This window comes from Carya illinoinensis, chromosome 2, assembly GCF_018687715.1.
Source record: "Carya illinoinensis cultivar Pawnee chromosome 2, C.illinoinensisPawnee_v1, whole genome shotgun sequence".
NCBI classification, from domain to species: Eukaryota; Viridiplantae; Streptophyta; class Magnoliopsida; order Fagales; family Juglandaceae; genus Carya; species Carya illinoinensis.
Genome location: NC_056753.1, coordinates 27,618,472 through 27,642,517, shown reverse-complemented (window position 1 = coordinate 27,642,517; position 24,046 = coordinate 27,618,472). Strand labels below are relative to the sequence as shown.

General features: G+C 33.3%; 2 protein-coding genes across 4 annotated transcripts; one reads left to right on the top strand and one right to left on the bottom strand.

Annotated features, from left to right (window-relative positions):
* Positions 1–8,569: 8,569 nt before the first annotated feature.
* Positions 8,570–10,903, bottom strand: LOC122300623 (ribosomal RNA-processing protein 14-C-like). 2 transcript variants are annotated; one of them, XM_043111411.1, is made up of 2 exons: positions 10,775–10,903; positions 8,570–9,928 (listed from the first exon to the last, which is right to left on the bottom strand). In XM_043111411.1, exon 2 carries the CDS (start codon positions 9,926–9,928, stop codon positions 8,900–8,902), a length of 1,029 nt encoding a protein of 342 aa, XP_042967345.1. In that variant the 5' UTR covers positions 10,775–10,903; the 3' UTR covers positions 8,570–8,899. The 2 variants fall into 2 exon arrangements, with proteins under 2 accessions (XP_042967345.1, XP_042967344.1); XM_043111410.1 differs by having other exon boundaries at positions 10,812–10,883.
* A 9,477-nt stretch (positions 10,904–20,380) lies between these two features.
* On the top strand, positions 20,381–22,075 carry LOC122294875 (transcription factor MYB2-like). 2 transcript variants are annotated; one of them, XM_043103870.1, is made up of 3 exons: positions 20,381–20,586; positions 20,959–21,076; positions 21,203–22,075. In XM_043103870.1, exons 1-3 carry the CDS (start codon positions 20,445–20,447, stop codon positions 21,708–21,710), a joined length of 768 nt encoding a protein of 255 aa, XP_042959804.1. In that variant the 5' UTR covers positions 20,381–20,444; the 3' UTR covers positions 21,711–22,075. The 2 variants fall into 2 exon arrangements, with proteins under 2 accessions (XP_042959804.1, XP_042959797.1); XM_043103863.1 differs by having other exon boundaries at positions 20,959–21,088.
* Positions 22,076–24,046: the final 1,971 nt, after the last annotated feature.

Here is a 24,046-nt window from a genome sequence, read left to right as displayed (position 1 = left end):
TAGCAGGGAGCCCATGATGTATAGGGGAGTCGTGAGGTATCCAAATCACATGTTACAAGAAGTAGAAAGGCAATAAGTAAAAGACGTGTAATAAATTGTTCAATGTGCAAAAGAGAATGGTGTTTTATTGAAAAGTCAAAAGATCTCCGTCATATGTTTTTGAAAAGTCAAATTGCATAAGCTAAGTTTTTCGGTCCATGCATTCATTTCATGGTTTGCTTTTATATGTTTATATTATCTGTTATATGTTATTTGTTTACTTATTGAGATTTTTTGAAATTTCACTGCGGTAGTTTCTATTACCATTCCCAATTTGGAATGATAGAATTTGTGATAGGTACACAAGACCCTAAGCAATATGAATTAGATTAATGACTTAGGGGAGGCAGGTTTACTCCTGAGGCTCGCTATAATTTTGTCGTTGTTTGTTTAGAGATCACCACTCATCATCTTAAGGACATCCAAGAAGACCTCAAAAAGGATGACGATGGGTCAGCGTCATTTGAGCCAAAGGAAGCCCCCACTTTGAGAGACCTAATAGCTTTTGTGACTGGATACCTCAACCAAGCCTATAGGTACTCTGTAGAAGCAAAGAGGGTTGCCTTAATCTTGAGACTTCTACAACCCAAACCCTTATAGAAGAGAGGGATCTTTCTAATCTTAACCAATGAAGGGACTCTTGTGCTGTGTCGGTTTCTTGTGTGATTGTTAAAAAGGAATTGTGGTACTCTTTTGAAATCTCTAAATGTTTTGGGAGACTACATAACAATGTTTCTTTTGGGATATTATAGATATTTCTTGTACCATGATTTAGTACTTGCTCTAAATCTTGCTTAGAATTTATGTTTTATTTCCAATGCGATTATTGCATACCGCTAGAAATATTTTAAGAGCATTGCATATTAAATGTCATGTAATTGACCCAATAACTTAGTTCGGGAGCGTCATGTAGTCTTGAGTTTCATGTTTCAATGTTTCAGTCACTGTCCAATCCTAAACAAGATTGGGGGCTTTACAAAAATAAAATTAAAAAAATAAAGTTATTACTATCATACAACTTTGATACCACTCAATAGAATATTGTTTTTTTTTTTATTCTTTGACTTTAATATATTTGGATTTTTAAAAGATATGCTATTTTATTATGAAATTATAAATAATTATGAATTGGTTGGAGCTGTATTACCGGGTAAAACTTTAGCATTCTATCTTTTTAGATTTAAATGTTTTTTAAAAGTCTCAAAATGCACGATCATTTTCTATGAAACATATATCCTTAATTATATTTTATATTATTTTTTAAAAAATAGAGTGCTAAATGTTCCATTACATTTTTAAAAAATAAAAATCAAACCATGAATTGGAGACAAAACTTCATCAACCTCTATGTTAACTTTATAAATATATTTTTTTATATATATATATATATATTTATGTATATATTTGTCATTCTTTTAGACTTATCCAACTACAAGTTCAGAGAAGTGACGGCAGAAAAGGTATCTATTGGTTTTATAAATCAGTTTAAGAGAAATATTTCCATTATGACGCATACAAGAAGTTTAAGTATAGAATAAGGCAACCGTGACGCTTGCAGCTATATATAATTTATTGTCAACTTTTATTGCTGTCAAAATGAATCGATATATTTATTTATTGTTATAAAAAAATACTTTCTTATTAATTTATTTTAGATGAACTTCAAAAAAATAAAAATATTTTTTAAAGAGAAATATTTTAGACATAAAAATATTTTATAAAAATAAACTTACAAATTGATGTAACTTAACGTCTTATGTCAGATTGTAAAACTACTTTTATTGTAACGTATATCTAACTTATCATATTAAATTACGTAAATTTGTAAGTTTATTTTTTTAAATTCTCTTTATAATTATTGCACTTATCTTTTTTTTAACTCTTTGGACTTGACACAATTTCATCTCCATACACCATCAAGCTCCTAAAACTCATGATCAAATTTGAGACTTTAACATAGAGAAATAGACCTATAAAATAATTATTGTTTATTTAATATTGTTTCGTTTTAGAAAAATATTGTTTATAATATGAGTTTTGCTACATACAAATACAGTTGTGCACTAATCTGTGTACCAATACTGATTTATTCATACTTAAGATTTAAATTAACACTATTTTCAATAAAATTTACTTTTTGACCAATTATATCATATTGGCGCACAGATTAGTGCACAATTATGCTTGCAACTATATTTTTCCTTATAATATATGTACAGATAATAATAAATATTGTAAAGTTGAATAGTGAGGTTTGGATAGTGAGTTAATATGAGATGAATTGAGATAAAAGTTGAATAAAATATTGTTAGAATATTATTTTTTAATATTATTATTATTTTGAGATTTGAGAATTTTGAATTGTTTATTATATTTTTTGTTAGAATTTAAGAAAGTTCTAATGATTAGAGGAGATGAAATGAGATAGAAGTGCTTTTTGTATCCAAACCTAGCCTAATCCGTAAGTGTGGTTTTAAATGTTTGTCCAAATTTAAGCCCGTCTAGTTACACAAAGTATTTCATCTCATCATTACAACTTTCTCAAACTCTCATACAAAATATAATAAATAATTCAACTTTTTTAAATCTCAAAACAAAAATTATATTTTAACAATATTTTATTCAACTATCATCTCATGAGTATACTCAAATGAGGCCTTAGTAGAAAAAGTTCATATGCCTATTTTTCTTTCTTTATTTTTTATTTCGCTTGACAATTAGGTGCATTACTTGAGTGACCGAACGTAGTTATAACTGTGCATCAATATGTGATTGCAACTCTAACCAAAAAAATAACACTTTGTTTCTTTCTCCAGATGGTTTTTTTTTTTTTTTAATTTTTTTCTACCAAAGTAACCAAAGATTCCATCCATTCTGCCCAGAGGGGGTGGAGCTCTGACTCCTCTCTCTCTCTCTGACCAATACCAAACTGTTCATAGCTTTTATTTTCTAGTTTTTCTGTAGTTTTTAGTTCATGGCACCAAGATGTGCCGATCTGTTGCCTATTGGCCCCCTACGATTACCACATGCCCTACCAGCAGACTCTCCAACTACCGATCAGTCGAAAAGTGAAATAAAACTGACTAAAAGAGCGGCGTGTACAGCTCATGTGTGGTTCATACCGTGTATAAAACTCATGTGTTGCCGCACCAAGAGAAGTCCGCCGTCGTTACCCGCGGCACCATTAGGATCAATGGCTTCGGATATCTTAGATCTAACTATTACCTTCTTTCCAAGAGTGGTGCGTGAACCGCACGTGCCTCCATAGTCAGTGATAGTTCTATGCCATCGTGTCGACTTATTTTTAGTTGCTACCTCCTTATGTTCCCGCTTTCTTTAACTAAGGATCAAGATAAAATGGTTGTAAAAGTCTCATCTAGTCAGTCCAGATCAACAAAATGTAGCATACAATATTCCATTGCAACTTTTAGTCATAGTTTTATAGTATGTTTATCAGACTATACAAAAACTGCTTCAAGTGGCTTTCCCTTAGTGGGAAATGGGTGTGAGCCAAATCTTTAGCTCCAGATCCATTTTTTTTTCTTGTGTTGTATTTGTTTATTTTGGGATGATTGTTAGAAACTTCCACCCCATTAAATCTAGTATCTTGTAACTACTTAGTTTATCTATGAAATGCTTATTTAGAAAAAAAAAAAAACTACGCATCATTATAATAAAATAAATATGGAATGAGTTTGGTGTATGATATAATTCTCCAAAATATTATTAGCATGCCAACAAAGACAAAAAGTGCAAGAGAAAAATATTTTTAAAACCTTGCTCAAACAAAAGCGATACACATTGCCATTATAAATATTAGATCAGAGTACAAATTTTCTATCGTTCTATTTGTATTTACTGCAAACAAGTTATGTTATTTTTTGGATGTTACACATAGCTATGAGCACATCATATTTTATGAAGATTGAACATTGCTCTAAGTTATTTGAACTCGAGAGTAATTATGAAGGTTTAATCTGATGTAACCAAATGAGTCAAGATATAATGAGACACTTTTCAGGATGTTGTTATGCCTGTCTTCTCTCGAAGAGATTTAGTATAGTTACTCACACTTTTCTTTTACATGTGTGCTTACTGATTGCACAGCTTATCTGTTAGTATGAATATAATTGATTACATATTGAGAGACGTAGACATGAAGTCTTGTCCACTATATGTGAGTGAGAGATGTAGTAAATGGGCGCTTATAGTGGACACCCCTTTCCCTTCCCTTGACTAGGGTTATGAAGTGGTTATATGAGCCTTGATGACCACCTTTAAGGCTTCAGCTCCTTTGGATGAGGCACTTTAGGTACAGATAGAAATCTCTCTCTCAAGTGTTAGTTCTCTCTAATCTCGACATTTATGTTATAAAATTTGTAAATGTTGCTCTGGTATTACCACATAGCACAGTACTCCACCATTGACGATGATATTTTAGACGAACAACAACGATGAAAAAGTTCGTGGAACAACCGTATCAGATCCAAGACTCACATGTTCTTGATGCAAGTCATGTGTAACTTGTATTTTATTGCCTCATTGGTTATATTTTAAAGTTTGTATTTATTTAAAGTTTGTTATACTTTATTTGGCAATAAAAAAATTCACACATTTTGAATCGAGTCGAGTTACTCAACTTGGCTTGATATCAGATCGAGTTTGGAGTCGAGCTCGAGCTCAGATTTCTTGTAAACGAGCCAAGTCAAAAAGTTTTTTGGGCTCAGCTAATAATCAAGCCGAGTCCAAGTCCATGAGAATTTTAAACGAGCCGAGCTCATACACTATATGCTTGCTCGAGCTCGACTCGAATAAAGGTCTATATAGACGCTCCTCTACTAAATACAAAAAATTAAAAAATATACTTTAAACATTTCAAGACAACCTTAAACCTTAAAAAAATGAGAAGTGACACAACAATTTATTCACAACTTTATAAGAAATATTATTATATTTAAATTTAAACACAACAAGATAAAACAAAAGTAAAATTAAATATTAAAAAAAATTACTATGGTATTAAGTTTTTAAAACCTGCATTACATAATAATTGTCAATTGTTTGTAAAATAATTGTAAGTTATGATTCCTAAAAATAAGAATAATGTTAAATATAATTATGAGTTGTGTAAGTGTTATGCACTCATTTTGAAAAATAATGAGGTAATCTATTATTAAAAAATTATTTTTTTATGTAAATTTTATATTTGCTTATTTTTTTAAAATGAATGTACAATATTTGCACACTCTTTAATTATAAATATTATTTATCTAAAAACAATTATAAGTTATAATAGCATCAGACTCACTTGATATGTATATCTTTACGTCTATCTTGAAGTGATCACATTCAAACAAGTATTCGAAGAGATTTTTTCCATCCTTTGACTACCTCCAATGGGGCTAACGTTTCTTCGTTTGACAAAAGAAAATGACAAGTTTTCTTCTTTGACGATCGCCATATTAGCTGATGTTCTTGGCGTGGTTTCCAAATTCCTGGGTGGCAACCATATCAGTGTTTGGAGGAATGACAGTGTCGGATTCTAGCCGCAGTAGCATCAATATCAAACAGTGGCATGGGCCCTTACATGAGTACTAGCTTTTGGGTACATTTTCCACATGATCCTCCTACTAATTCTTCGATGCAATTAAGTAACAAAAATTTTATGTGTAGTTATTTTTGTGTATTTTTTTGTGTACTCTAGTAATATGATTGGTTGAATATTAAAAAAAAATTAATCCAGCCAATCATATCAATGGAGTATATAAAAAATATATAAAAATGACTATATATAACATTACTAGTTAAGTAAAGTCACATGCAGCGCATCGAGTTAATGACGCAAATGCTTTTAAACCTTCGCAGGTTCGGAGGAACGACAGTCTAGGATTCTAGCCGCAGTAACATCAATAAAATACAGTGGCATGGGCCCTTACATGAGTACTAGCTTTTGGGTACATTTTCTACACGATCCTCGTACTAATTCTTCGATGCAATTATGTAAAGTCACATGCAGCGCATCGAGTCAATGACCCAAATGCTTTCAAACCTTCGCAGGCATGCACATGCAAGGAGATGAGCATATATATAGGAATGTACAGAGGGCATTAGAGGCATTTACAATTATTCTAGCATTCACCCAATTGCTGTACGTTTCGTTGCTTCTTGTTGGGTTGTGAGGCAGCAAGTATGGTCCTGGTCACCGCGACAGAGATTACGGCCTGGGGAAAAGAACAGGAGCCGGTAGATCCACGCTTAAGGGTGGTGGTGTGGTTACTGATTCTAGGGTCAAAATTATGCGACAGTGCACAGTTTTTGCCATTTTGCTTTGGAAAAACTCTATACACAACGGGCCAAGGGAATCGCGGGGAAACCGCGTCGCATCTGGCAAATTCAAACGACGTAGTTTTCATCTTTTCTAAAATTTACTCTTTCTTTTTACTGAAATTTTCATTTCTCCTTCGTCTTCCAGAGCTCTCAAGAAAGAGAAATGATATTTGCAGTCGTGGTTGTGCAAGCGGCGTGTAGTCGCTTTGAAAAAAATGAATTAATATAAGACCCACATGAAAAAAAAAAACTAACTTTTTAATTGTGGATCCCATTTTTTTTTCAAAGCAATTGCACGACATTTACAATTCCATGATTGTATGTAACATTACTCCGATCGAAATCACCATAACCTCTTTGTCTTCTTCTTCCACCTCCCACCGGAATATCTTGCTCTTTTTTTTTATTATTATTTTTTCAGACTTTGCTTTTGAAACCCCGCCCCACCGTAACCATAAAATTCACTAAAAACCAAAAGTAATCAACATAAACCTAAATAACTAGCAATGACCTAGATAAGATGACTAAAAAGGAGGGAGACAAATGGAAAATGATTTTTGGTTATGCTAGATCAGAAAAGTGACGGAAGACCCAATGTTTCCCGGACCATTCCAACCACCAATATTGGTTACATTCCAGTAAAAGGAAGGATCTGACGGGCTGATTTGCTCCATTTGGTTTTGGCAATTCAGCGCCCTGGGTTGGCCATTTTCTACTTTCGTTTCTTTCGTGGCAATCCGATGGGTTTCACTATTACCCACTATTTGCAAGCCTTCAAATGACGTTGAGTTTTGGAAATGATTGGGGGTGTGAGTGTCTTTGATACCATCATTGAAGAAATTTTGTTGCTGAAAGCTAGAGGCAATTAGCAGGGAAGCGATGGTTGGAGTAGTGGCCAGTTAGTAGTAGAAGCTGAGGAGCCGAAGATGGAATAACTTGACAGGAACTGTGATAATGGAGCTGTACCTAAAGAATTCTGAAACTTTCTAAGGGTTTCGGCGTAGCAAGGGAGAAGTGTCACCGTTTCCTTTTTATGGTCCATTCTTTTCTTAATCTAATAAATGAAATAAACAACCGGTTGCACTGCAGTTCTGCAGGCTGGTTGTACCTATCAGAGTTGCCTTCTTTGTACATCTCAACGTTTGTACATAATGTTTCTTAGTACTATCGTATGGCACCACCTTTTTCTTTGGAATAATGCTAGATAGAAATTTTAAATTTACAAATCTTGTACAAGTTTTTTTTTTGGAAATACGGTCCCCTCAAGAAAAAGTGAGTTTTTCACAATTTTTTATGATGGGGTGTACCTTTTTTTTTATAAAGAACTTGACTAGACTTGTACATTTGAAATTTGTATATATCTTTTAAGGTTTGTATATATTATTACTCTTTTCTTTTGTTTGAGTTGGGGCATCTCATGATGTATGAGTTTCCATCATGCATGTACATATTGTGTGATGACTTCGGTCCAATGGTTCTTCATATTCTAAAGACTTGGGATTTGTTTGGGAAGTAATATCTCATCTAATTTTAGAATTTCTTTTTCGTACATAACTTAAATGTAAAATACTTTTTATTTCAAATATTCAACATTTTCATTTAATTATCACTTAATCATTATAATTTTTCCAAACTTTCAAAAGAAATACAACAAACAATACAACTTTTTTAAATTTTAAAACAAAAATTATATTCAAACAATTTTTTAATTTTATAATATTTTTATTTAATTTTTTATCTCTAGTTTTCCAAAATTCAATAAAATATTATAACTTAAACCATTTTACTATTATTCACAAACTATTTTACTATAATTAACATAATTCTTATCTCATTACCCAAATATAGCCTTAAGCCATGCATATGTAGAAGAATAATATTCTACACCCTACTCAAAATCTGATTGCAAAAGTCTCAATCAAATGATAGCAGAGAAAGTGGATTAGTGTTTCCACTAACATGTATGCTGGCTGACTTTGCATTTCATATTTAGTAACAGAACATTTACCAGTGCTCCGAGAATTTCAGGCTCCCACAGATTTCTGACAGTAACATTGTGAATTGTCAAGGAAAATACAAGCCACTTGAATATTTCAATGAAGATTCACCAGAATTCACCCGATGCAGTATTGTCAACCCTACAATCCAAATACAGGTCCAAATTGTTTTAACAGTGTGGCATGATTACTCAGAAATTTGAGAATGGTTCAGTAAAGCATCAAAGATTAATTGCATCAGTTAGCAGAGCATTGAAACGTCAAATGACATTAGAAGTTGAAATTCAAACCAGAAAACTTCTTGTGTCGAAAAGACAAATTGATATCAGCAAAAAACACTTGCAGATATCAACTGAAAGTTGACTCTTACAACAACATTTATCTACTTTACTTAAACAGAGGAAGAGACAGAAGGGGAAGGGGAGGGGGGGATTTCATTGAATTTTGATATGCTGTTTAGGTCACTTGATTTAAGAGTAAGGGGAAAAAGGCGATATAAGAGGCAGAAACTCAAATTTTATGAGGCACTACTTCCGTTATAAACTTTCCTTGCGACCTCCAAATCCTGGCCGCATTAGCTTCTTCTCCCTCTTTGCAATCCGCCTCATTTTCTTGTCATGAATCTTCTGTGATATATTTTCTGATCTCTTTTGCTGTTTCTCTGCTTTCATCTTCTCTGTAGTCTGCACCCTCTCTTTCCATTTCTCGGCATTCTTCTGATGCCTCTTCTTCTCCTTTTGTATGCTCCTTTTCAACAGGTTTGGATCGTCATGCACCTTAATCCCAGCTGCTCTACTCGTTGCCGCTTTCCATGAATGCTTCTTGGAATTGAACTGACCTTTCTCAGGATCTCTCTTTGCTTCATGCAGTTTCTTTGCCCTTTCAAGCTCCATAATCTTTGAAAGTTTCATCTTCTTCTTTCCAAGCTCTTTTTTATTCCCAAGTTTGACATGAGTAAATGCGAGTTCCTTTGAAGCCTCAGCTATATCCTTCTCTATTTTATCTGCGGAACTACTAGCAGTTGGCTTCTTTTCATCAGAAACACTGTCTCTCTTGTGCTTCTTCAGCTGAATTCCTTTCTCATCCTCTTTCCAATTCCTCTTCTTTGCTCTGTTTGAATCTCCATAATGCCTATTTGCTCGGGACTGTTCAATTTTTAGATGCAGCCGTTGCCGAAGTTCCTCAAGTGTCACCTGATGATTATTATCTTCAAGGCCAGAAAGCCTAGGTTTAGTTTCTACTTCCTCATTGTCACTATCATTTGTTTGCTCTTTCACTAAGTTTTGCTTTAGCAAATCAAGGGTGGTTGTGGAAGACTTTTCTGGATCCAAACGATCTCTTCGAGCTTTCTTAATGTTCTCCCTTGACCCCTTCTTTGCCAAAGCTTTTTCAGCCTTACTGAGGCCCTGAAACCATGGCTTATCCTTATCATCATTGGGTAGATAGAACTTTGCAGGGATTAACTCAATTAACTTGTCAAAAAACAAAGAATGCTGATGAATGATAGATTTCAAATCAGTATCATGTTGGCAATCAGTTGTAGGTTTTTGCTTTTTCCTCTTCATCTGCATAGGATGAAAACGAAGAAAGAATCAATGATAGAGAGAGAGAGAGAGAGATGCATAGTGTCGTCAAAATCAAAGTAGTTACTAGTTGGTCGAATTTTCCTGTGTATACATACTTCACTTAAAAGTTGGGAACTTGAGGGCAAGGAAATGGGATGACTGAAAGTGGATAGATATTATTAACATTTAGTTTCTCAAGTAAAATCTTGTTTAAAAGGAAAATCATGGAAGATCATAACTTATCGAGCTCATTCAGAAATTGGCTCAAATCACGGACATAAATTCAATTTGTAAAATTGTAGCTCTTCGTAAAAGATTGAAAACTTCAAAAAGAGAATGCCACTCTTGATTAAGTCACTTAAAATATGTAATGTGAACAGGCGTGACTGAAAATCACAGAATTTAAGATAAAAAACAGCATTTCTCAGGCACGGGTAAGGAATCATGCAACAGAACAGAAACACTTGTACTCTGAAGCGGCCGAACACTCCCTCTGGTCATTGAGAAAAGGAGGAAAGAGAAAGAATGTAACTTACAGACCTAGAGCATATCCTGTTTTACTATCCCACAGAATTAACAGATGTTTCTGTTCAAACAAACAAACCAACCAACCAACAAAGAGGTTTATGTTACTCAGCAACCAAACAATTAGAAACACTTTCTTTGCTTTAGCTAGCTTAACTTCTACGCAACCATTAAGTTCAGTTAATGTTTGGTTAGATTTAGAAGTTTCCAACAAGGCAACAACCGTGAAGATCACGTATTACAAAGGGAACAAATACGTAAATTTTCTCGAAGAGCAAATACAAGTGAAAAAAAAAGGCACGAAAGAAATTGAAAACATACATTTTCGAAGTATGGATAGACAGGGTGAGCTGAGAACCTAAAGCGGTGGCCTGCCGGTTGGGTCTCAGGAGAGGCCGAGAGAGAGAGAGAGAGAGAGAGGCGCGGCTGATGGACGGCGAGGTTTAATTGAATAAGAGAAACCCTTAAAAAGAAAAATAAAACGAAATAAAAATAAACTTTGGACTGATGGGCTGGGAGATCGTGTTGCACCCAAAGGCCCATTGAAAGTGGTCGAGTCTTAATTATGTAATGGGCTTTGATATTTGAGCCTCACTTGAAGACTAAAATCTAATAATAAAAGCTTAGAAATATCTTTACAATCATGGTTCATCGGCCTTTGTCGATCAAGAAAATTGTTCTTTGACCTATCTAATGAAAAATTTTATTCATCATCCCTACATTATAAATTTTTTTTTATTTTTTTCTTTGCATACGTGTGGCATATGAATGATGAGTAGAAAAAGTCCCATTTAATTTACAACATGCTTCAATCGGGTTATAATGGAATGGTTTATGAATATATCAATCATATATATATATATATATATATATATTATAATAAGTTTTCTATTAATCAAAACAAACATTACAACCAGTGTTTATCAATCCAAATAATAGAGCTTATAAACTCAGCATATGACCCCTCCCACACACTTATATCATCAATATTCTAAGCATGTTTAGCCAGTTGTGTGCCCCTTCATTTCCCATATATCCAACATGTTGAATGCTACATTGGTAGAAGGTCTTCATCAACTCTTGAATCTCCTTAATCATATTTCCAAGAATTGACATAGAATTAGCACTAGTGTTCTGAATTATTTGAACCAAAACTAAATAATCACTTCTATCACCAGATTAGGAATCCCCCTATGTAGACATAGTTGCAGGCCTCTTAGAATAACCAACAACTCAATTTCTATTAGATCATTCACTTCAAACTTATTTTTACTTGCTGCAAACAAAACTTTTCCCTTCTCATCTCTAAGGATTACACCCATCCCTACCCTTTGTTAATCATGGAAGATGGCACCATCGATATTTAGCTTCAGAGATCTTTGTTAAGGAGGAGACCAAGTTCCTTTGCTTTTCTTTTCCGCACACTTAACTTGTTTATGATCAAACCCTAAAGATAATGCATTGTGTACTGCTGCAGCAGGGTTAGTTTCTTTACTCTCGTTTATTCTCTGATTTCGACTATACCAAAATCCCCATGCAATGAGAAAAAATTCTTCTAGTTCCTTTTTACTACCTATAGCTTGGACTTGTCTAGCCAGCTTAGCAAAGTCACCACAACTTGCCTCAGGTTACAAACATAGGCCTTGATTATTTCAACACTGTCTTAATCTGGGATTTTGATATAAAGCATGCAACACATCTTCTGCACCATCCCCACAAAAAATATAAGTGTCTTCCATTGATATCTGTCTTCTTTTCAAATTAGCTTTTGTTGGTAGACCATTCTTACAAGCCCTCTAAGTAAAGACTTTAACCTTGTTAGGTAGTTATAATTTCCATATCCCTCGCCAGATCTTCTAATGCTGAAGAAATCTGCTTTTGTTTTTCAGCATTAGAAGATTCACATGTTCTAGTTTCTTTTTCCATTGATTGAAACAGCTTGTAAGCATTTTTTACACTATATACATCATTTTTCTTAGGCTCCTAAATCAACTTATATACACAATCCCTTGGGCTCAATAAAATTTTGAACACTTATATTGCAACTTGAGTTGGAAGAATTTGGTTCACTTTCTCTACATCCCACCAATGTGTATACTTATCAATGAGGTATTCTATATTTTGATTAACATCCAACACACCCTCATTAACACTTTGTTTCAGCTGTCTATGGTGAGGAATCTAGTAATTTGTCCATAGTTTTATATTGGATCCATTACCCACCCTCCATCGACATCCAAATTTCAAACTGTTCTTTGCTTCCCAAATATCTCTCCATGTATACGATGGGAAATATCCAAACTTTGCTTCTAGAAAATCTGTGTTGGGGAAATATTTTACTTTATAGATCTTATGCAGAAGAGTGGACTCCTCATACATAACTCTCCAACCTTATTTTGCAAGAAGTGCCACATTAAACAGTTTGAGATCTTTAAACCCTATGCCTCTATCTTTCTTAGGTTCACACATCTTCCTCAAACTAACCTCATGAGTATTGTTCTTTTCATTCTTCTGTCCCTACCAAAACTTAGACATCATTATCTCTAACTTCTTACAAAATCCATCTAGCAGTTTAAAGTAACTCATCGTATAAGTTGATATAGACATAGCTACTACCTTGATCAGAATCTCTTTTCCCCTTTGTGACAACAACTTTTCTTTCCAACATTTTAGTTTCTGTCATACTCTATATTTTATCTTAGAGAAAACTTTGATGTTTTGCACGCCCAACTATTTGAGGCAGCCCCAGATATTTGTCATACTGATGGAAATTTTGAACTCCCTACAATAACAGAAGGCCTTCTTGTTGAGTATTTAAAACATTTCTGCTTAATACTATTACTGTTTTTGCTCTATTGACTTGTTGACCTGATGCCTGCTCATACATTTCTAGTTGATGTTGAATCTTCAAATTCTCCTGCATATCAGCCTTGTAAAATAAAACACAATCATCTGCAAAAAATAGCTTGTTGATTCGAGGTGCTCCTCTGCAAATTTGAATGCCTTTAATTTGGTACTCAGCAACAATTTTTTGCAGTAGACATATAAGCCCTTTAGTTCATAATAAGAACAGATAAAGAGATAAATGATCTCTTGTCTAAGACCTCTAGAGGAAACTATGAGACCTTTAGGCTCACCATTGATGAGAACAGAAAAAGAAACAGTGCTCACACAAATTATAATCAACTCCACCTATATTAAGCATATTAGGTTCAAAGGAAAGTGGTTATTTCCTTAAGAGTCCACGATAATGGCAGCCACAATTATTAGGTTTCTAATATGATAAATTATATTTTTATTTACCTTTATCATGCTTAAAGGCTATAAAAGAAAGTATGGATGGTTTTAGTCTAGACTCTATTCTCGTGGTAGAAATTCAACAATTCATGACTATCTCGATTTATATAGAGATGATATGCATGAGGTGAGCTTTGCTACAAGAAAGTAGCCCTTTCTACATTAATTTAAGTGAGATTTATCATCTTCTTAATAGTTTTTCGACAAGCAATGTTATTAAGGTTGTAATTGGTTCGGTTTGGTTAGGAGGAGGTCAAGGATTGAAAATTTCGGTCCATCATTTTTATTGGATTGGACTGTTAGCTATTGATCCATTCAGTTCATGAACATTTTTTTTTCTCTTTCTGAAAAAAAAAAATTAATTAAAATAATAAAATAAAAATTAAGTGATCTCTTTAATATTTTATATATGATTAATGAATATTAAATAATTTCATTGTATATATACTAAATGGTAATCCCTTAAATGAAAATTATATAATTAATTTATACAACTACTATATAAAATGATATATTATTTATAAAAAATATTTAAATATATATATACATATATTCGGCCAGTTTTGGTTTAGTTTGGTTACAAAAAAAAAAAAAAAAGCACCCTAAGACCAATTAATAAGACTATCAGTCCAGTTCGGTCGGTTTTTCTGGTCCGGACCGATAGTCTTCCACCCCTAAATGTTATTCTTTATTCTTAGTTTTATCATCATTTGCCACATCACCTAATGTGTTATATTTAAGTGGTTTCATACACCCAACTTTCACTGAAATCTATTCAAAATATGACACATCAACCAATGCGATTTAGTATGATAAAATTTAGAACAATGATAAATATTTCTCTACTTTTAACACCCAACTTTAACGAAATGAAACTAGGACCGGGGGTCCGTAGAGTTTTGTACTCCACTCCATAGGAGGGGGAGTTGTGTGGATTGTCTTAGATGGTAGTCTATACCATCTAAGACACGTTTAAGTCTCTCAGACGTGTAGTCTGGAGGTCTGTCTCTCAGACTGTTAGTCTGAAAGCATTGGACAAGACTCTGTCAGCTGTAAAGAAATTTGTGGGCTGGAGAGTGAGAAATGGTTAGTTTTTGATTTGTATTTTATAGATCAAAAGTTTTAATTGTCCGCTTATGAATGGAACAGTGTTTCTCCTTTTCAGAAAAAAAAAAAAACAAGGAAATAGAAATGACCCATTCGGTACAAAATATTAGGAGTTTTGATTATTTCACATGTCAATATAGCTTTTTGGGAGCACCACGATTAAAACATCCTCATATTTTGTACCAAAAAGCTCATCACCCATTTCACTTAGGATGGAGAGCATCTATTTGACTTTAGTGTATATCATTATGTAGGGCTAAAAATCTGCAATTATTAGGAGAAAACAAGCATATAATGGAGAGCATGATGGCAACTGCATATGTGCCAGAAAAAGGACGAAGATAATGTAATGTGTGCCTACTTCAGAGTCGACTTCAGAGAGGATAGACTTCTGAGTCGACTGCTTGACCAAAACTGGGGCACAATCCTTAATGCTCTCTAGTCAGAAAGTTTGGTCAGGATATACGGCGCATATATATGCTCAACATTGATATGTCTTATAAAGAAGTCTTATACACATTTTTAGTATCTAACTAACATATAATTTGTCTTTTTTTGCTTTAATTAAACACAAAGCATCAAAACGAACGATAAAAATAATAAATTATATATTAATTAGTTGGAAGTATGTGGTGTAAGGCTTTTATTTAAAATTTCTTGTTCAAGATTTTATACAGTAGTACTCAAAGTACAGAGCCGTTTGGATACAGAAACGGTTTCATCTCATCTTATTATTATAACTTTTTCAAACAACACCTTATTAATTAAGTTGATTACAACAAATTCAAAGGTGAAGAGAAAGGTTGATAGATAAGTCTGAACTGGCCAGCTCTGATCACATTGGTGCACAGCTAAGTAAGAGTCAAAATGATCATTATGGTCACAAATGCATTAAATTAATTATGATCTCCTGATATCATACTTTGTTAAAGTAAGCCGATCGATTAGGTTGATTGGTCGCTAGTGCCCTACAGCCAAAGCATTGAAAGATTATCATGTTGACGACAACAAGTTTGGTTACCACTTAAATTGCTAGCTTCTACAGTTTCTGATCTGAATAGTCTCGATTACCTTACTTCAATCGGCATTACGATTTTTTTTATAATTTCTAAGTTCAAAAGCTTTGTATAATTTAGAGATCGAGAGATATATATGGAATGTCGAATCCACTGAATATATAATATAATATTCGAATCTATATTAATCTCGAACATATTTTACTATAGTTATGTCCATATGGTCATGTGTTTACCTCTTTTAATATTATAAAAAAAAATTAATTAGGTTAAAAATTGTAAGAAATCTCATTCTCTTCAATCAACAAAGAATTTCTAACTTAAGAAAGATCAAAACGTCATTGAAAAACGAAATAAACAAGTTCCGTATAGGTCATTTGTAAAAAAATAAATCCCACTAAAAAATAATAGTTTTTTTCACACTTTTTCAATATGGAGTCTACTTTTTACACAGATGCCAGAGGAGACTTGTCTATTTAAAATTTATAAAAATCATTTGTCTTAAAATAAGCAGTAACCCTACACGCACCATAAGTGGAGTTTGTGGAGTCTAGTGACTGTAAAAATGGATAAGTGGAGTGAGTGTGGATGTGAAAATGGGCAGAACTGACGCTTTTTTTGGGGGGAGGGGGAGTCATGGCTTTGTGGTTCAGTCTTAATGCATGCTGCATGCAAGTTTGAATTTAGATATGGATATGGGTATATTTCCGATCGAGAGTGCCATGGTCAACTTTTGCACTCCGGACCTCAACAATCAATTTTCTAACAAAATCAGGTCCCCAACAATAAGCATTATTAACCCGAATTTTCTGTAGCATTATTCAGTTGTAGGTAGTTATTTTCTACAAAAATAATTATTTTTTATTAAAATAAATCTATTTTAATTATAAATAATCATTCTCGTCACATATAATCAATTTCAAATAATCATTTTTATAAATATATCAAGGAAAAAGCTAGGTTACAGGTACGGTAAAAATGAAAGCTGACCGTAAAAAGTCAAATTTATATTCAGGATATTTTTTTTTAAATATATATTTTATAATGACTGAGAACGGTATTTTCATATGCTTTTAGCCAGCCGTGATAGCTATGGTCAACGCCGAAAAAATTTCGAGTCAAAGTTGCAGTTCAAAAGGAAAATTAAGCATGATCACGAGATCACTAATCCAAATCCAGCTTACCTACCTTCAACAATATCTCAGTTCTATAGTTTGCTGTTTAAATGCCAGGTTGTAGTTTCTGTCGTATCGTATAACGTAGTGCTGTGCTCAGCAATAATCTCACCCTTGTGACTGGTTACAAAGAATTAGGATTAACTTTAATAATTCATTTTAAGTGGTTTTATTATTTATATATCAATCAATTACTTAAATGACACATATTTAAAATGTATACATATCAAGGATGAAAACATTTAATATAAAAGTTGTAGAGACAACACCCCCCCCCCCCCCCCCCCCCCCCCCGGACTCATATATATAGATTTCCTAGATGATCAGCTTAGTGTATAGTCTTCGTTGGTATTGTTAGGAATGATAAGAGAAAATAGTAAAGTATAACAAATATAGAATCAACCACATACGAATACAAAATTTATGTGGTTCAGCAACGTGTTTATATAGAAAATTTTATTTCAAATGATAGTCGAATAGAGATTGCATCATAAATAAGTAGTGCATATATGTGAAAAATCCTAATGGGAGACCATACAAGAATTTAATATAATATATAGTAAATTCTAATTAGCGGGTCAGGTCAGATTAAGAGCAAAAAGCAAGTCTCAAAAATATCAAAAAACCGTAGCGAATTCTTGTCGAGTCATTAAATCGGGCTGCTGCAAAACAAAACCAAACTCTATACAAAAAGCCCAATAAATAGGTATCATATCATCTATAGATTTGGGTCCCTTACTCTTAAGATGGAGAGCGCAATAAAAATAAACATACAAAATGAATAATACAATATTGATTAGAGAAATCATATTGGTAGTTATAGAGTGTGCAAAGATTTGCACTCATTTTGAAAAAGTAAGTAAATATGTGATTTATATGAAAATATTACTTTTTAAATGATAAACTCACTCTTTTTTAAAAGGAATGCGTTACGTTTACACAATTCATGACTATATATAGCATTACTCGGATCCATCGTACATATACTACACACACAGACAAACACACTGATTCACACCAGTAGTTCTCCAAATCTTTGTTGAATCGTATATAATGAGGAAAGATAAGGTTATTAATTAGATCAAGCCTCACTCAAATAAATCAGGGTACGATCAATAATTAAAAGTAGAAACAAAAAACTTTGATGGATTCCATATCGATTATTAATCTTGTTAGAAGGATCAAAATTCACCATTTTCTATTAAAACAGATCTTAAACGTGGATCTAATCCGATAACTAAGATCCTGCAAATCATGCTAATTCTAGCACAATTTCTAGTTTCATCCCTATAAACAACAAAAAGTAGAACAAAAGCAATTGGCTGGTCACCCAAGTGACAATCTGACTCAACATAAATATCTAAGAAGTTAAGAAAACATATCTTTATTTTCCAAGTCCTGAACTGATCGAGCTTCTAGAAACCAGTGGCAAGAAACAGCAATTAGAATATCCCATTGCAGTTAATATAAAATAAAAGAGAAATGAATTAATGATTCCACAACAATCCCACAAACTCCATCCAAAATCTACCCTGAAAAGACTCCCATACATAAGAAAACAAAATAAAGTTGTTGGAGCAAGGAATATGAAAATCTTATGGCTTGTGTGCCTTTAAGCACACACATGCTAGCTGTTAGACAGATTTGTTTTGTTCAAGTATTTTATTTACCTATATAGGGTTTTGATTTTTTTGATAATCCCTACTAAACACGGATCATGAGTAGTCTCTAGAGCACTAATTAATAATAATAACTGGAGAGATTTCCAGATGATGCATGCAGTAGTGACTTGAGAGCATCACACATATCTTCCTTGCAGTAAGGTCGGAGATCTACGGTTCCAAAAGAAAATAATGCTAATACTCATCAGAATATATACATTAAGTAGGTTTTCAGATGACACAACATTTGCAAGTTTATATACGTAGAGAAATGGACAAATGGTCCTAGAATGAAGACCTCTTCCTGATTTTATGGGTTTTTTCCTAATTAATTACTATTTAAAATAAAAAACATGGCTGTTCAAGGGGTAATGCTATATATAGTCCTAGCTGGAGTGTGTAGTCTCTGTGTACTCTATTTGAAAAAGAAAAGTGAGGATCACAATTAAAAAAAATTATTTTTTTTATGGGCTTCAGATTTATCTATGAAAAAAGGAGACTAAACGCTCTAAAACTGCAAATATCATTTCTCCTTTTCAAGTTGCTTAGATATATCAAGGCATCATATTATTTCAAGTCACAAGAACCTGAAAATTTTAATGTTGATCATCTGATGGAGTACATCTTATAGCATGAACCCATCAAGCACCAAGTTTTCAGTCTGAGTTTGCTTGGCTGATCACATTATCTCCATCACATTATCTCCGTCTTATTCCCTAATCAGTTCAATAGATTAACAATATAATGTTTATTGATTTCTGGGAGAGCAAGTATGTGGCTCCTCAATCTCAAGATCAGCAAGGAAAATCCATACACCTGTGACAGCAAAAACAGTGTCTCTCATTTCCGGAACTGTTACCCAAAAACACCACCTGTCACATGGTGAACTGCCAAAGACAGCAATACCCTCAATATTTTAGTACCCCAATACCCAAAATGTCATCCAACAGATTCCAATTTATTCAGATTTAATGGAGATTTCTTGTATCGCTCTCCTTAATAAGTAATCAAACCCAACAGATGGTAAAAACCCATTGGTCTTCTTATTTTTTAAGTTAAATTGCACCCAGCATGCTTGTAGGCTTGTAGCTTATGTCACATCTCTTAGCTTGTATATGCTAACAGCTATTAATTTTAATGTTGTCTAGATGCATAAGGACAACTAACACGTGTCCTCGGCCATGAGAGTCGTATTTCTCTTTTATATCACTTTAGCATTAACCTATATAATCTATGTTATTGATTTTGGATCCTTATCAGATCAGATTATTCCACCCAATCCCCAAGCAGATCTTTAGATTCCTCAAATGACCTTGTATTCACGAAATAATTGACATCAATATGCCCACTTCTAACTGCTTGATCAAAGCATTATAGCTGCTTGATTGTTATGATAACTTTGGATTACTACTCAAGAGTCAGGACCACACATAAACAGTGAGGATTTGTTCATAACTTCGAACTATTCAGTTTTATAATCCAAGCCCATGACAACAAAGAAAAAGTAGGGGTAATTTGGTAATTTTAGTAGATGATGGGATTCCTTGAGATCATCCGTACCCTAAAACAGTAGTTGAAAAGGACTTCCAATTGATTAATGAAATGAAGCAAGGGGCTTTAGGGGCATATATAAACATGTTGCAAGCACAAACTCAAGGTACCATAGAATTTTGCAGACCAAAATCACCTGAGAAGTCATTCAGAGCTTTTGCTTTTTGCAAGAGTTGGGGTGGTCATGGCAGGCCATTTGGGTTGGGGTATAATAGAAGAAGAGGGCTGGAGGAAGGGACCTTGGACTGCTGAGGAAGATAAATTGCTTTTTGAGTATGTCAGGCTGCATGGTGAAGGACGATGGAACTCTGTTGCTAGGATTGTAGGTAACAACTCAGCCCAATTGATATAGCTAAAATTATAACATTATCATTCTATCTAACTGCATAATGCATGGGAATGGGAAAATGGGGGGAGGGATCTGAACTTTGGAGACTCTGAATTTTGTTTGTCAAAAATTCTTTCAAGGTCATTAAACAGCTTAATTATAGCAGACTTGCGGTGCAATGAGAGGAACAGTCTTCCTTTTCTACCTTTCATGGTGGCTACTCTTGCATGCTAATGCTTTTCTTGAGTTGGCGGATTATAGTTTCATTCCTTCTTGGTTTTTTGTTGGTGTCATCCTGATGTCTAATTGTTGCCCATTTCCTCGTTTTTGGATTTAGGGATGACATATTTCTCTGTTTTTGCCTGAACAGGGTTAAAAAGGAATGGGAAGAGCTGTAGATTGAGATGGGTTAATTATTTGAGGCCAGACCTCAAGAGGGGGCAGATAACCCCTCATGAAGAGAGCATAATTCTAGAGCTGCATGCTAGGTGGGGGAACAGGTCAGTTTTTTATTTTTTTATTTTTTTTTAAACTAACTAAGATTTCATGGTCTTGAAATTAGTGAGCTTACAAAGTTTGATGCTGAGAGTTTTACTACTAAATCAAAAATTTAGGTGGTCAACAATTGCTCGAAGCTTGCCAGGAAGAACAGACAATGAGATAAAAAATTACTGGAGGACCCATTTCAAGAAAAAAGCTAAAGTCCCTTCTGATGCTTCTAAAAAGGCAAAAACTCGACTCCTAAGGAAGCAGCAATTTCATCAGCAGCAGCAGCAACAACAACAACAACAACAATGTCAACAAATACAACAACAACAACAACAGTTGCAGATGAATCAAGTGGACATGGAAAGGATCATGGCCCTGCTCGATGAAAACGAGCATAGAGCAACATCTCAACCTCAGGTGAAGCATGGGATGACCACCATTTTCCCAAACACCATCGAGGAGCAGAATTATCTTTCCTCCTTGCTCCATAGCAACTTGCCTGTTCCTGAGGCCTCAAACGAGGATATAATATGGGATGGATTGTGGATGGATGATGTCCATGGCAACTTCAATATTGTAGCAAGTGCGACAAGCAGAGCTTCTTTGCATAATCTAGTCACTCCCTTCAGTTAAAGTTTGACAAATCTCAGTTTTCTTAGCTTACTATATCACTACCTTTTCATTGAAGTGATCAGGCTCTTAAATAGGGGCTTCAAACTGCTGCACATATGCAGAACATCTGGGCTTTTCATGATGCAGTCTGGGCAAACTACTATGTATTTTGACAATAAAGTGGTCGAAAACATCACGTGTGTGGCACGTAACATGAAAAGGGTTATTTTAGTTGTTGTACTCCAATTATTAAACCAGCCCTTGGGGAGGTTTAAATATCTTTCATGTTTCAGCCAGTGGTATCGTGCTGCAATTATTCATAGGGGCTTTGTGTTGATTCCCGGAAGGTACAAAGATCAATACAAGAAAAGAAAAGGGCTTAGTTTTGTAAGTTCTCAACAATTTTCTAGTATTTTGCTCCTTTCTTTTTCTGCTTACACTTTTTGAGAACCAAATGGATGTAGAAGCATGACTCAAAAGGGAAACAAGTTTTATAATATAAAGCAGTACCAAAGGAATCAAGTAATCGGTGCCCTTTGATGAAGGTAATTTCTTTAACACAACATGCCGCGCACCATTTGGTTTAAAATTATTTCCCCAAATGATTGTTGTGTACTAACAACTAGTACAACTCTCATCATCATCATGACCATGAGGAGAAGGAATTGATAGCAATGGTAACGTCCTTCCATTCTGAGGACAATTCTCCAATCTGTCATAGTGTGGCGATGTTGGGTCGCAATGATGATATTGAAAGAGTCTCCTTCAAATATGATATATATTAAGAAAAATCTGGTTGTGAGTGATTTTCTGCACCAATACGTGTATCCATCCAACGTGATTGGTCAGAAAGTTAGATTTTAATAAAAATAGTACTAATTTAAATTTTGAATATGAATGCAGTATTATTGATACGTAAATCGGTGTGTAGATTCGTTTGTACGTAGCAAAACTCTTCATTTGGTTTATATTTTGTAGTCCATTTGTGTATAGGAATTCTAACAAAATTATGATTTATAGCAAAGAAAATTCTACACATCATCTTTGTATTACATATTATATATGATTTTTTTTCTTATCAAATATGTGGTGTATAGATAATGAGTAGAAGAATTTCTTTAATTTATTGGTAATAAAAAAAATTAAAAATTAAAATAAAAAATAAAAAATAAAATATGGTGTATAGTGTAAGAATGATGAGTAGAAAGGGCTATACGAAAATGACTAATGTCATATAAAGTTGGCATGCGTGATTAATACAAATTCTTGTGAGAACATTAATAAAGAAAGAGAGAAAAAAAAGCAAGAGGGATAGAAAATAATAACTTCTTATATATATATAAATAATAATGAAATCTTAAGCCACATATCTCTACCTATTTAATATATGATTTATTATTTTTTTTTCTATTTTAATGCTTAAATATATGTGTGTTTAAATAAAAGAATAAAAATGATAAATTACATATTAATTAAATGGAAGTATTCGGTGTAAGACTTCCCTTACATAAATATATATTGAGCTTTCAAGTCAGATTGAGCTCTCAGATATCCTTACCGACTATTGTTTGTGAAACGTCTTGATCAGTTGGTCTTCTAAATGAATATAAACAAATACCATCTTATTTATTGTTCAATATCGAATCATTAAACTCATGCCAAGATTAGATCAATTAGATCCTGTGAGTTATTAACACTTCATATCGTAATTAAGTCCTTCAATTAATATCTTGATATTTTAATACTAGTTGATTTAAATTTCTGAATTCTAAGTCCTTTCAACATGAAAAATACTTTCGAGATTTCATAGTCACATCACAACAAAGTTATATAACAAAGTACAATATGAGAAATTATCGTGATTATTTAGCTCGGTTTCAATTCCAATACATATCAGATTATAAGATTTGGATTTAAATCCTCTTAATTTTAATAATGCATTCTTACTGATCATACTATCATCTTATTCTCATCTTATTGTGATTTGATTAAATAACATTACTCGTCAACTTTAGATTTTTTTTTTAATTAAAAAAATATCAAAAAGAGGATGTAATAGTAATGGAAAGTGACATTTAGAAAAAGAAACGTTGAAAAATTTTGAACATATGTAACCATTTTGAAAAAATAAATTTATATGTTGACATAATTTAGTTTGAGACATTAAGGTTGTGTTTGGGTAGTGACTACTATTTAATATTTTATTATTATTATTATTTATCTATTTTTATTACTTTTTACTACTATTCACTATTATTTGATATTCTTTTATTATTATTTCATCATTATCAACAGATCATCTAAAATTGACTCATTATTTAAGTGTAGCCTAAATCTATTTTGCGATAAAAAATAAT

Bases quoted from the DNA above. Each gene is read 5' to 3' on its own strand.
- LOC122300623 (XM_043111411.1), bottom strand. From the start codon at position 9,928: ATGAAGAGGAAAAAGCAAAAACCTACAACTGATTGCCAACATGATACT.
- LOC122294875 (XM_043103863.1), top strand. From the start codon at position 20,445: ATGGCAGGCCATTTGGGTTGGGGTATAATAGAAGAAGAGGGCTGGAGG. The intron at 20,587-20,958 runs GTAACAACTCAG...TTGCCTGAACAG, and splicing joins CTCTGTTGCTAGGATTGTAG to GGTTAAAAAGGAATGGGAAG. The intron at 21,089-21,202 runs GTCAGTTTTTTA...TCAAAAATTTAG, and splicing joins CATGCTAGGTGGGGGAACAG to GTGGTCAACAATTGCTCGAA.